Raw genomic sequence first — 14,687 nt, forward strand, 5'->3', positions numbered from 1 at the left:
TACCGTTCAGGTACAATACTTCTGCCATGGTCCATGTGGTATCACAGTGCCCCTGCTTTTCAGTGGCTCAATTTTACACATCCTCCCACTGGAAATTTTGTGCGTCCACCCAGTGGAAATACTAAGTCACTTCGACTCGTTTTTGCTTATCCTGGGTAATTTACACTGTGTGTGTACATGATGATTGTACTTGTGTACCTGTGCCCAAATAAACTTGTTATATTACATTATGGTGCTCTGCAGATTTACCTGGAGTCTACCTGGATTGCATTCTGGGAACCAACGCCCCCATGGTCCGGTCCATGACTAGGCCTCCTGGTGGATCAGGGCCTGATCAACCAGGCTGTTACTGCTGGCCACACATTGGAACTAATTCAAATATTACATCACTATAATAATATGTTTTTAAGTAATTCTTCAGTGTTGGCCCTGTGTATAATTAGTATATTTTTTCTCCCGCAGGGCAGAAGTTGCTCAGTAGAATGACCGTCACAACGGAACCCACCCAGTGTAGGTAAGATCTCTCTGTCTCTTGTGTAAAAGTCTGATAGTTGTCATTGGCCGACATGAAAAGATTTTTCCGTTTCTTTTTTTTTTCTTTCTAATTCCTGAGACAGATCATGTTCAGTTTTTTCTCTTAAATTATACTTGACAGGATTTGCTTGAAAAAGTTTTTCTCGTCAAATCGGCTATGAATTAAAAAATATTTTGTATTAAAATAAGAATTTGTATTTTTTCACTAAACTTGGAATGTTTTTCTTACTGAAATACTGCATATGCAATGTGCTTATATTGTGCAGATAACATTTTCTTATATTTTCTATGCAAACCTTGCATAACCAGTTAAGTTGAAGCACAAGCCAAAATGTTTTCCAGTTATGAATAAATTTCTTATGCATTGAAAAGGCAAAACTTAACTGTGTATATTCCTTTGATAGGTGAAGCAGCTGCAGTTTAGTGAGGATATATCTCACTCTCTTTAGCTTCTGCACACCTTAACACTACCAAGATTTAGGTAAGAGCTTCCTTTTATTCTTAGCCTGAGATTCATTCATAATCCAGCAGATTGATGGTGACTGCTGTTCATATATATATAGGAGATTCATTCATAATCCAGCAGATTGATGGTGACTGCTGTTCATATATATATAGGAGATTCATTCATAATCCGGCAGATTGATGGTGACTGCTGTTCATATATATATAGGAGATTCATTCATAATCCGGCAGATTGATGGTGACTGCTGTTCATATATATATAGGAGATTCATTCATAATCCGGCAGATTGATGGTGACTGCTGTTCATATATATATAGGAGATTCATTCATAATCCGGCAGATTGATGGTGACTGCTGTTCATATATATATAGGAGATTCATTCATAATCCGGCAGATTGATGGTGACTGCTGTTCATATATATATATAGGAGATTCATTCATAATCCGGCAGATTGATGGTGACTGCTGTTCATATATATATAGGAGATTCATTCATAATCCGGCAGATTGATGGTGACTGCTGTTCATATATACATATATAGGAGATTCATTCATAATCCGGCAGATTGATGGTGACTGCTGTTCATATATATATATAGGAGATTCATTCATAATCCGGCAGATTGATGGTGACTGCTGTTCATATATATATATAGGAGATTCATTCATAATCCGGCAGATTGATGGTGACTGCTGTTCATATATATATAGGAGATTCATTCATAATCCGGCAGATTGATGGTGACTGCTGTTCATATATACATATATAGGAGATTCATTCATAATCCGGCAGATTGATGGTGACTGCTGTTCATATATATATATAGGAGATTCATTCATAATCCGGCAGATTGATGGTGACTGCTGTTCATATATATATATAGGAGATTCATTCATAATCCGGCAGATTGATGGTGACTGCTGTTCATATATATATAGGAGATTCATTCATAATCCGGCAGATTGATGGTGACTGCTGTTCATATATACATATATAGGAGATTCATTCATAATCCGGCAGATTGATGGTGACTGCTGTTCATATATATATATAGGAGATTCATTCATAATCCGGCAGATTGATGGTGACTGCTGTTCATATATATATATAGGAGATTCATTCATAATCCGGCAGATTGATGGTGACTGCTGTTCATATATATATAGGAGATTCATTCATAATCCGGCAGATTGATGGTGACTGCTGTTCATATATATATATAGGAGATTCATTCATAATCCGGCAGATTGATGGTGACTGCTGTTCATATATATATAGGAGATTCATTCATAATCCGGCAGATTGATGGTGACTGCTGTTCATATATATATAGGAGATTCATTCATAATCCGGCAGATTGATGGTGACTGCTGTTCATATATATATATATATAGGAGATTCATTCATATTCCGGCAGATTGATGGTGACTGCTGTTCATATATATATAGGAGATTCATTCATAATCCGGCAGATTGATGGTGACTGCTGTTCATATATATATAGGAGATTCATTCATAATCCGGCAGATTGATGGTGACTGCTGTTCATATACATGTAGGAGATTCGTTCATAATCCGGCAGATTGATGGTGACTGCTGTTCATATATATATAGGAGATTCATTCATAATCCGGCAGATTGATGGTGACTGCTGTTCATATACATGTAGGAGATTCGTTCATAATCCGGCAGATTGATGGTGACTGCTAATCATATATGACATCTAGAAAGTTTAGATAAACTTTGTCTATTTCTGATTTAAAGTTTCTAGTATTGGCTTTGAAAATGTGTTTAATTCTTTTGAACAGTGGAAATGTCAAAAGCAAAAGCAGAAGTATCCATTAAAAAATGAGATAGGTGGTAACTAATACATTTGGACATGAAGTTAATAAGTGAAACTTATTTGTTATTGTATATTTGATGTGTGTGATGATATACTATAAATGAGCATTAGGATCTGAATCCTGCATTGTCATTAGTCCATAAACACACTTATTTTGTATAGTTCTCATTATGGAACATGGGATTAAAAAGAGTAGATGAGGGGTGGGATAGTGGAGGATGAGTTGATACGAACGACCTCAAGCTTTCCAAACAATCACCATCTCTAATTCCTTCAACACCCTTACATGTGAAAAAGAGTGGCTGACTTTCTGAATCAGTTAGTGTAGTGGATTTTGTTGTGTGTTTCTGAAGACTTATATACAGTCAAGCCCTGGATATACAGCACCTCTTCTGTGTTCTGTATTTTCATTGGCTTTCAATTGAATGGTTGTTTCACCCACTGAAAAAAATCACTGGTGGGTGGAACATAATGAACAACGGCTCGATTTGAAGCCAGTGAAAATGTGAAACATCGAAAAAGTGCTGTATATGTGGGGGTCTCTCCTTGATTTTGAATTACATTACCAATATATCTCTATGCCACAGCTGACGGTGTCGTACACAAAGGGGTGCATGGACAAGCCCCCAGGGATAGTAGGGGCTGATCGTCAGTTCCCAGTACCACAGACAGTACCTGCAGCCATGTTAGCCAGCAACAAGCGGCCGCGGCTAGACAATATTCGCCCTCCCATTCCCAATGGCCCCGGCATGCATGCGCGGCCCTTGGTGGCACTGCTCGATGGGCGAGACTGTGCCATAGAAATGCCCATCTTGAAAGATGTGGCCACTGTTGCATTCTGTGATGCGCAGTCAACCTCAGAAATCCACGAAAAAGTGAGTCGCTTTCTTTGTTGCTCCCTAGTGTTAGTATATATTGCAAATGTTATGCAGTATAGTGTGAACAATACACATAGTTTACTTATTACCTTTTGTTCATTGCTATTAATCCAGACTTGGGAGAAATATGCTGTAATAATAATAAATAAATAATTGCAGATTTACAGTTTTGTTAATATTGTATAGTTTTTAATGCATTAAGTTTTTGCAAAAGTTTCTAACTAAAATGATGTTATTCATCTTACCAGGTACTAAATGAAGCTGTTGGTGCACTCATGTGGCACACCATTACTCTTACAAAAGAGGATCTCGAAAAATTCAAGGCACTCAAAGTCATTGTTCGAATCGGCAGCGGAATCGACAATGTTGATGTCAAGGTGTGTTCACTACAGTGGTTATGTATCGTTTTTGATAACATATTCAAGGCCGGATTAAGGCATGGGCTTCAGGGGCTGCAGCCCAGGGGCCTCCACCATCTGTAGAGCCTCCACTGATATTGTGGAGAAATTTGTTTCCTGCAAATTATGCAGACCAAATGTTTGAATTTTAATTGTTGTTAGCCCTGCAAAATAAATTTAACATTTCTTTAACTTTTTGCCTTTTGAAAATATCACTGGGGACCTCACAGTACTTGTAGCCCAGGGACCTCACAGTACCTGTTGCCCAGGGACCTCACAGTACCTGTTGCCCAGGGACCTCACAGTACCTGTTGCCCAGGGACCTCACAGTACCTGTAGCCCAGGGACCTCACAGTACCTGTAGCCCAGGGTCCTCACAGTACCTGTTGCCCAGGGACCTCACAGTACCTGTAGCCCAGGGACCTCACAGTACCTGTAGCCCAGGGGCCTCACAGTACCTGTAGCCCAGGGGCCTCACAGTACCTGTAGCCCAGGGGCCTACAATATCTTAATCAGGCTCTGCACATATGCAGTGATGTATTTTGTTTAGAAGTACATATTACTTTGATTTACAAGACAAGGCACATCATCTTTAATTAAGGAGACAACTTGACTTCTGAAGCAGCTGGGTGAATGAACGGAAATGCGGTGGTGTGAGTATATTCTCTGTCGACAGTTTAGCACAAGAATAAACAGTTACATACGAGTGAAGAGAAGCCTTTGACTGATATCAAGAGTTCTCCTGTCTTCCCAGTCTGGTCTGATGCTGTGGTTGCCATTGTTAGTGGTATGGCAGCATTGTTAATACCATGGCAACAAATGGTATAAGATACTGGCACGATGAATCATAGACATAAATGAAGTATAATGAGACCCTTTACTGACTACATTTTACCCACACAGTGGGCGGGCAAAATATTATCAATAAAGGATTGTATTGTAGTGCATTTGTGTCTTATTTTTCCACTGTAAATGCCATCTTGGTCATGCTTGATGATCCTTATTTGTGAAACAAAATAAGTGCATCTGGGAACAGTGTGACAACCATTATTCCCTTGGTAATAGTGAAGGGCTCTTGTTCCAAGATACTACAGCTACCTTCTCCTTCCTTGGATCAAAACTGATTACCTTCCATTCCTGAAGTGATGTCTAACCTTTATAAATATAATAACTTAATGAGCATATTTTATATTCTGTCTGTGGGTTAGAAAACATCAATTTGTATTCACCGTTTGTATAAAATCTTGGCTACAAACCTCAAACTGATTTAAGATGTAATTCTAGTGAAGGGCTCTTGATCCAAGGAATTGAAGCTATTCTCCCCATTTATCGAGCCTGATTACCCCTCATCAAATGGCTGCTATGGGTTTAGTGCCTCTTTAATAACAATAATAATTATCTCCATGGTTAAGTGGAAAAGAATTCTTCCTCCATAAGCCATGCATGTCATAAGATGTGACTAAAATGCTGGGAGAAAGGGGCTAGTAACCCCTTCTGTATAAATTACTACGTGTAAAAAGGAAAACTTGTTTTTCTTTAGGTCACCATGCCTTGGTGGGAGACAGCTAGTGCATTAAAAAAAAAATAGTTTCGAAATGCTGTAGTGTGTTTATATAAAATTATCCACCTTGTTATAGCACTTATCTATCTTCTCATTCTTCCTATGTATGTGTAAAATATTTAATATGTTATATGCAGCAATATTAATGTTGAGATGACCATCTCTTGCTTATTAAGGCATCTCAATTTTCCTCTTAAACTTACACAACTTCTGCTAAAAGTTTTAATGTCTCAAGTTTGGAAAGTTATAAAACTTGTTTCACAGCAAACAAAAACGTGAAAGTTAGACTCACAGTTAACTCGAAAAATTTCTTGAGTTGATTAAAGTTGGCACATTTTGGAAGACATTGATAAGATTATTCCCGAGATATGAGACTTAGCTATGGATCACTTTGCAAGGTATCAGGGTTGAAACTATCCATCGTCTCTGAAACTATTTAATAGAGAGATGTTCCTGGCCGTATCCAACTTCGTGTGCAGCCGAGGCAGAGTTGTCCAGGAGTTTTAGTCATTTGATGAAAGTTTGGCAGAAAGCTTCCCTAAGTTAATAACTTTTCTTTCCAAGTTGATAACTCTCTAAGTTGATTGCTGGAGTCTTCCAATAACAGAGTTTTGGGATAGTTAGAATTATTCTCTCATGATTGGCTTCCTAGTTCAGTTTTTCCGAGTTTGACGAGGTCTGGACAAAGGTGAAAAGTTTGTGATAATGTTGAGTACAGATGTGTGGGTTTGTAATTAGTGGCTAATGATGGACAATATTCTTCCTCTCATCTTCAGTAATGTTGCAGCATACACTTGTATCAGTGTTAAACTATGATTATTGTCTTTGTGGTGTGACCATTGTAGTTGCTCATTACATATTCATTATTCATAATGAAAACTTTTTCCAACTTTCTCTCTCCTTTCTTTCTCTTCCTCAGTCCTTCCTATCTTCCCTTGCAGTCAAGGGGAATGGTTGCTGTCATGCTAGTGAAAGGCTCTTTATCTAAGGACTTAGAGCGCTCACTATTTTTTAGATCAAATGTAATTACCTCCAATTCCTCAAGCACTGCTTGATGTCTATAGGTTTAGTGTTTTCCATGAGTGTATGATAATAATCATGGAGAGTTAAGGAAATAGATATATTGTAGTTTACCTGTGACTAGTATTGAGAGCTTTTCAGCTACACAGTTTTATCATGACTTTATAAAGCTCTACACAGATTTATCAAGCCTTCCTGAAGCTCTACACAGTTTTATCAAGATTTAACCAAGCTTTACACAGTTTTATCAAGACTTCATAAAGCTCTACACAGAGCTTTATCAAGCTTTGCAGCTTGATTAAGGGCAGGCTTCCTTATTGATTTCCTGGTCCACAGGCTTTCCTTTTTCACCAGGCTGGTACTGTAAGTGACCTGCTGGACCGTTAAGTCTGGCTCTTAGCGGAGGGAGTGGTCCATTTTCATCTGAAAAGATTTTTCCTTTGTTCTGGCAGTATTTTTTATATCTCCTGGCTGAAGGTTAGGATATCTTGGAATACGGATGTTGATAGAGAACAGGACTGAGAGCAATAATAATATCTTTATTTCTACATGTGCAAGGTATACAGGCCTACCTGACACTACTACAGTGGACCCCCGCATAACGATTACCTCCGAATGTGACCAATTATGTAAGTGTATTTATGTAAGTGCGTTTGTACGTGTATGTTTGGGGGTCTGAAATGGACTAATCTACTTCACAATATTTCTTATGGGAACAAATTCGGTCAGTACTGGCACCTGAACATACTTCTGGAGTGAAAAAATATCGTTAACCGGGGGTCCACTGTATATAGAAAGCCCCCTGTTATGCAGAGCATTTCTGGCAAATTGGGTCAATTTTGTCCCTGCGGTGCGACCCACACCAGTCAACTAACACCCAGGTACCTATTTTACTGATAGGTGAACACAGACAGCAGGTGTCTTAAGGAAACATGTCCTTATGTTTCCACCTGTACCGGGGATTGACCCTCGGACCTCGGTGTGTGAGCTGAGTGCGCTAGTGATTGAGCTATGTTTACAGACAGGTTTTATGGTTGTAAAAGAAGTAAATGGTGCCAGTTTACACAGAGTTAACTAAATGTGTTAACCCTTAAACTGTATTCTATTGGGACTTTGTCATTCCCTGCAATAAGTTAGTCTTGTAATTCATTTTGTATGAGACATTCCATTATGGTTTAAAAATCAGTGAGATAAACAGTTTGAGGGACATATGGGAAGTGTACAGTTATTTGCAGATGATAACCTCAGACTGGGCTGTAATGCTGGAGAAACTCTCGAAACTTGTCAAGATTGGTCTTGGGTGTAATTATGAGATTCTGACTAAAAACTGCTGAAGTTTGTGGTGAAGTTTGCAAAAGTATTTAAAAAGGCTGAAAAATGAATAAAAACAATAAAATGGACTAGGGCCAGGATATCTAACATGCTAACTATGGAGTGTGGCCCACACATCATAGTTTGTCTAGTAATTAATTAGTATACATGAACTATGCCAGTAGAGCATACTGTTATGACTCCTGCTGAAATATCTTTATTTTTTGATAGTGAAGAAGTTATACTTTACTCTTGTAATAAAAAAATTATGCAGCTTCACAAATGTATTTCTGGCCATAGGACCCACTACCAAAAATTTTCATACCCTTGGATAAAGGTGAGAATAATTTTGAAGACCTGCCTGGGAAACGTGTGGGTTAGAGGTCAGAGTAGAGGGAAGTGAATGTATTTGGAAATTTGTAAGTGGATTTATAGTCAGGGAAATTGTCTATAAGTGGGTTAGATTTTCGTATTGTGCAGGTAGTGACCAAGTCTTCATTTCTCAATGGTGCGGCTTAACAATTTATAAATGATACCACATTTACAAGAACGGTAATATTTATAACTGTAGCTATTGTCGTTTTTTTTTTTTTTTTTTTTAAATTTTTTTTATGAATCTCTGCCTCAGTGTGTTTTCTATTGATTACTAAGATACAGAACTCAGCAATAATGTGATGTACAGTATATATAAGGTATGCCACATTTCAAGTACAACAGTGTGTATGATTTTAGTTATTGATACAGTAGTTTGTAAATTTATTAATGCCATCAGTATTTTTACAATTGAAAAACCTAATACAGTATAATGATAAATTATAGTGTGTGTTTAGGAGATGCTTTTAGTACATTCAGTTTATGGAGTATGCTATTTGATTACAGTACAGCAGAATGAAATTCAATCATCTAAATGCTAGAAATATATACAGTACTGTATTTTTTAAAGTTAATTACATATTGATTTGTTATGTGGTAAATTATACCTTTCACTTTTATGTTTTAATATTTTGTTGCCATTTCTGTAATATCTTCTGTTTTAATGTCACATGTTGCATGTCATTGACAGGCTGCAGGAGAGTTGGGCATCGCTGTATGCAACGTTCCAGGATATGGAGTTGAAGAAGTCGCAGACACCACCATGTGCCTGATTCTAAATCTTTATCGTCGCACATACTGGTTGGCCAACATGGTTCGCGAGGGGAAGAAATTTACGGGTCCCGAGCAGGTGTGGGAGGTGTGATGATAGACTTGTGACCAACAGTAATTATGAGCCGCACATTGAGGTTCTGCCATGCCTTGACCTTCCCAGTTTTAACCGGGAAAAATTGAAGTGTGCAGAAACTTTGTTTACGGCCCATAATCACTGTTTGTCTCTCAAATGGATTTGTTAGGCATTAAGGTGACATGGTATTTTAAACGGAAATATAAGATTTTAATATGGTGTCTTAAGCTGAGGTAATACCTCACTTGGCACCATTATAATATATAGTATGGACTACTTCACATCATTAAAGTTTGTTTACCATTTTTAGAAAGAACTTACAAGATCTCTATTTACAAATAATTATTATCCAAACCAGGTTCGAGAGGCAGCTCAAGGATGTGCTCGGATACGTGACGACACACTGGGTATCGTAGGTCTCGGTGAGTACTTAAACAAAGTTCCCAGGATATAGTGTAAGTTCCCAGGATGTAGTGTAAGTTCCCAGGATATTTTGTTAGAATTAGTGAGTATTTAAGCAAAGTTCCCAGGATATAGTGTTAGAATTAGTGAGTATTTAAGCAAAGTTCCCAGGATATAGTGTTAGAATTAGTGAGTATTTAAGCAAAGTTCCCAGGATATAGTGTTAGAATTAGTGAGTATTTAAGTAAAGTTCCCAGGATATAGTGTTAGAATTAGTGAGTATTTAAGTTTCTAGGATGTAGTGTTAGAATTATGGACAGATATATGGAAGTGTTAAAGCAAAATAAACATTGAAAGAGGTTCTTTTCTTTCGAATAAGACTTAATAGTCCAATTTTTTTTTAGCCATGTTAATACCACTATGAATAGTTTTCCACTCCAGTGAGGCACTTTGATGTCCATGAAGGGTGCTTAATCCAAGGAATTGGAGCTACCCTCCCTTGGATTGTACCTGATTGTCTCTCGTGTCCCAACATGTTGTCTGACTTTTATAGGTTTAACATTTTCCTAGATAATAATATTGTATTATTAATAATAACAATAATATGGTGCAATAATACTGGGTCCAAGTCTGATAATAGTAGTTTTAATATTTCAGTAAATACTCTCATGTTATTGTGGAATTATCAAGATGGCCTTTAATTTGTCTAATATTGGAAGAAGAAACATGCTAGCACTGAAATAAGCTTGATTTATAATAGACAATATTACAGATAAATTACAATCCAGTAACTCCACACCTCCTCCTAATTTCCACACTATGAATTTTCTGCATAATATTTACACCAAGCATTGCCCTTAGGACATGTCCACTGTTTCCAGCTTCTTCCTTGCTGCAGCATTTACAACCCATGCTTCACACCCACATAAGAGTATTGGTACCACTATACTCTCTTTCTTTTCTTTGCCTCCATGGATAACATTTTTTGTCTCCAAAGATACCTCAATGCACTACTTACCCTTTGTCCTTCATCAGTTCTATGGTGACAAGTCAACTCCCAAATAACTGAAAACATTCACTTCTTCCATACTCCCTTCCTCCAATGTGATATCCAATTTTTCTTTATCTAAATCATTTGATACTCTTATCCATGTTCACTTACAACTTTCTACCTTTACACACCTTATATATAAATGTATATATATATATATACTTGACAATTCACAAATGGGCAAACTTCTAATAAACATTCTCTCTCGATCCACAGCAGGATTCGAACCTGCACAGTGTACACTCTGTATCTTAGTACACACTACTATCACCACTCTGCCAGATCCTGGATATACTTTTTTGTTTTTAAGACGCTGGCTGTCTCCTGCTGAAGCATGGATGGTGACCCGAAAAAGAAAGACTTTCACCATCATTCACACAGCATTAATACTTGTAATTTTGTCTTTCAGGTCGCATCGGGTCAGCAGTAGCTCTAAGAGCAAAGGCATTTGGGTTCAATGTCACATTCTACGATCCTTACCTATCTGATGGTATAGAAAAGAGCCTTGGGATAACCAGAGTATATACACTACAGGTGGGTTATTGAACAAGTGTGTACGATTCCACCTTTAATATTATGACAATTAAGTTTTTTTCAGACCAAGGCAGGCTCACCCAGTTAGGAAAATACAATCGTCATTGTTCATTCCTTGTCCTGCCAGAAATGTGCAGACATTAATATTCACATAACCCAGTTAAGATTCCTGTGAAATATATTGTTGTCCTAGCTTTCTATCTTTCATTGTTAGCTGAAAATATAAAATGTTTTGTGCCTAAAAGAATAAATAAAATAAAAAGTTACATTACCATGGCTGGAACATTTCACCAGAAACCTTCACCTAAGAGGAACCTTATTACTGCTGCTGTCTTTATTACTAATACTGTCACCATCACTGCTGCTACCTTTACCACTATTACTGTCACCATCACTGCTGCTACCTTTACCACTATTACTGTCACCATCACCACTGCTGCTACCTTTACCACTATTACTGTCACCATCACCACTGCTGCTACCTTTACCACTATTACTGTCACCATCACCACTGCTGCTACCTTTACCACTATTACTGTCACCATCACCACTGCTGCTACCATTGTTACTATTACTGCCACTAATTCTAAGTTCATTACTACTGTTAGTAATACTATTAGTACTACTTCTAGTAGTACTAGTCAAACTTTTAATACTACCAGTGCTACTTCTAAGACTACTATTGTCACTTCCATTTTCCCCGACCTCACTACCATATCGTCTTCTCGCTTTCTCTACATTTCTTGCCCCATTTATGATTTGACAATGGTTCAGGATGGACCAAAGCATTGCCATAAGGTTTCCCTTCAAAAGTGTGAGCTTTTGGTGAAGAATTAATACAAATTTTTAACACTGTCTGTTTCCCACTGAGATAGGGTAACCCCATAAAGAGGAAAACTCACTTGCCATCATTTTAGCACTATTGTGAAAACCATGTTGACATTGCAGTTCAGATGGCCCCCTGAACTAGAACATCCTCACCCCTCCTTCAGAGGGGTGAGGATTTCCGGTTAGCCAGACTCTAGTCCTGGAGGTGGAAGTACAGTACCTGCACTCTGAAGGATGGGTGGAGATATATTACAGTTTTTGAACTGTACTGTAGGCATGCCTCTGGCAAGACAGCAGTGGAATGAGTGATGATGAAAGTGTTTCTTCTCTTTTGGGTCATCCTGTCTCGGTGGGAAATGGCAGATATGTTAATAAATAATAAAAAAAGCTGACACTCAGGAAAGAGGTCTTTAGGTCAACTTTTAGCCAATGAGAGTGCAGGATTTACACATCACCAAAGTTTTTTTAAAATCGTTTCTTTGTGAGTTTATGCATGGATTGTTTCATATGATCGTAGAGTGGGCAGTGTTAATGAAAAACCCTTGTATCCTCCTTTCACCCGTTGTTTAGTGGATTGCTGAATGCAATCCACTAAACAGTTACTTGTGCATAAACCAAGTCCTGGGCCAATTCTAGAGGTGATTTTTATTTGGAGTTTGCATATGTGTAGAAATGCAGGAGATTTAGGATTTTTATTACTGTATTTCTTGAAAAAGCTTTTTATTTCCTTTACATTTCTTCAGCCTGGGGTGAATATTTGTTTTTGCTTTATATCAGTAATCTTTCAGTGTCAGTTATCTTTCCTTTGTTACTACATATTCTGTTTTTAAGCAGTTCTGCAACTCATTTTTTCCTAAGTATACTGTTACATTCTCTCTCAGCATTGATTTCTTTTTTGATTTTCTCAGTGGAAGATATCATATACTGACTTTTTTGCTTTTGCATTCGATTTTCCATGCACTGCTGTAGATTTAGGGTGGCTAGGACTGTTCACCAGTTGTGATGGCGGCTCTGAGGCGACTTGAGCTAAAGTTCACCACAGCCATGTTGGTGGGAGATTCATCTGTAAAAAAAGTTTCGTGTGTGGTCACAGTGGTGGCCCATGCTAACTTCCCTATGTTGTATAGAAATATACCTAGTTGAATGAATCTTCTTGTTGCCAGTAGGCCCAGTGATGCACTCATCACCAGTCCCCACCAGTTTTGTGGTATGTCAGACTTTTACATATAGTGGTATTGATTATTATATATGGATTATTCTTTAGTTGAAAATATTTTATAAGAGCTAGAGGGTAGATAGCACTGTACAATTCACAATTATGACTTGATTATCAACCCACTATTTAGAGTGGAAACATTTGTTCGGTTTATAGTTGTTATAGTTCAAAGGGGACCAAAACGTTGTCTAGGGTTTCCTCTCCAATTTGTAGTTAATTGTGAATTGTTTCAGCCATGGTAGCATGATGTTTATTCTTAACTAGCTATGGGAATTGAGTATCTGTACACAAATAACTCACACTGGAGAAAAACTTACGACATTTCAATCCAACTTGAACCCATTAACTAGTTACTAGCGAGTAGCTAGTTAATGGTCCAAGTGGGACCGAAAAGTTGTCGTAAGTTTCTTTCTCCTATGTGCAGGTTATCTGTGTATTGTTCCAGTCACGATATTGTGCCTTTTTATTCTTTTCGAGCACCTGTTTGTTATTAGCAGACAGAAGATAAGAGAGACCACCACTTGTTGTGTTAAATAAATGTAATAGTAATTATAATAATGCATAAATATTCATATGATCATCTGTGTAAAGTTTCTTCTAGCCTAATAAAAATAATAATGTTTTATATATTATAAATATACAGTACTGTAGCTTTCATAGACTAATACAAATTGTTTTGTTTTAGGATCTGTTATATCGAAGTGATTGTGTATCACTTCACTGTTCTCTGAACGAGCATAACAACCACCTTATAAATGACTTCACCATTAAACAGGTAAACTGAATGTGGTATTTACTGGGATACTTATTGAAATTTTCTATGTATCTCTCCTTCCTTTTTTTCCCCTCACTCCTTACCTCCTTTTTCCCCTCACTCCCTCCCTCCCCTCACTCCCTTTTCAACCCTTCCTACCTACCTTCCCTGCCCTGTCTCCCTACCCTACCCTGTTTCCCCACTCTACCTTCGTAACCTTCCCAGTCTGCCTGCTATACCTAACTTACCTTATGTTTTTAAACCATGATCATTTAGAGCTAAAAATTGAGTTCTTTAGTAGCACATGTATGTAAATTTTGTATATTTTACTTACATAGACTAATTAAATTTTTCAAACATTAACTTAACATTGCAGATGCGCCCAGGAGCATTTTTGGTGAACACCGCTAGAGGGTCATTAGTCGATGAAAATGCCCTGGCCTCAGCACTGAAGGAAGGAAGAATCAGAGCTGCGGCACTTGATGTTCATGAAAATGAACCATACAACCCCTTCCAGGGTAATGCTTTAGCATTTAGTTCCTTGGCCCTAAAATCACTGCGTGAGTTGTCAGTGCACGGTATTGCTTAGTCATACTTTCTTTTCCTCTCCCTTAGCTCACAGGTTCAATTTTGTTCTTGCTAGATTTTGTTTTATTCCTGTCCTTTAGTC

The 14,687-nt window shown here is 37.7% G+C and overlaps 1 protein-coding gene across 6 annotated transcripts in view; it reads left to right on the top strand.

Moving 5' to 3' along the window:
• The window catches only part of CtBP (C-terminal binding protein), a gene marked incomplete at its 3' end in the record, with an annotated part of 256,438 nt that extends 241,903 nt beyond the window's left edge, over positions 1-14,535 (top strand). For 5 of the 6 annotated variants that reach the window (XM_070104098.1, XM_070104096.1, XM_070104095.1 and 2 more), the window contains 9 exon segments: positions 463-514; positions 939-1,015; positions 3,433-3,720; positions 3,972-4,100; positions 9,077-9,244; positions 9,591-9,654; positions 11,095-11,219; positions 13,949-14,038; positions 14,394-14,535. In XM_070104098.1, coding sequence (XP_069960199.1) covers positions 3,460-3,720; positions 3,972-4,100; positions 9,077-9,244; positions 9,591-9,654; positions 11,095-11,219; positions 13,949-14,038; positions 14,394-14,535 — 979 coding nt within the window. 6 annotated transcript variants of the gene reach the window in all.
• Between the last annotated feature and the right edge of the window lie 152 nt (positions 14,536-14,687).

The sequence above is a fragment of the Cherax quadricarinatus genome, chromosome 89, assembly GCF_038502225.1.
Source record: "Cherax quadricarinatus isolate ZL_2023a chromosome 89, ASM3850222v1, whole genome shotgun sequence".
NCBI classification, from domain to species: Eukaryota; Metazoa; Arthropoda; class Malacostraca; order Decapoda; family Parastacidae; genus Cherax; species Cherax quadricarinatus.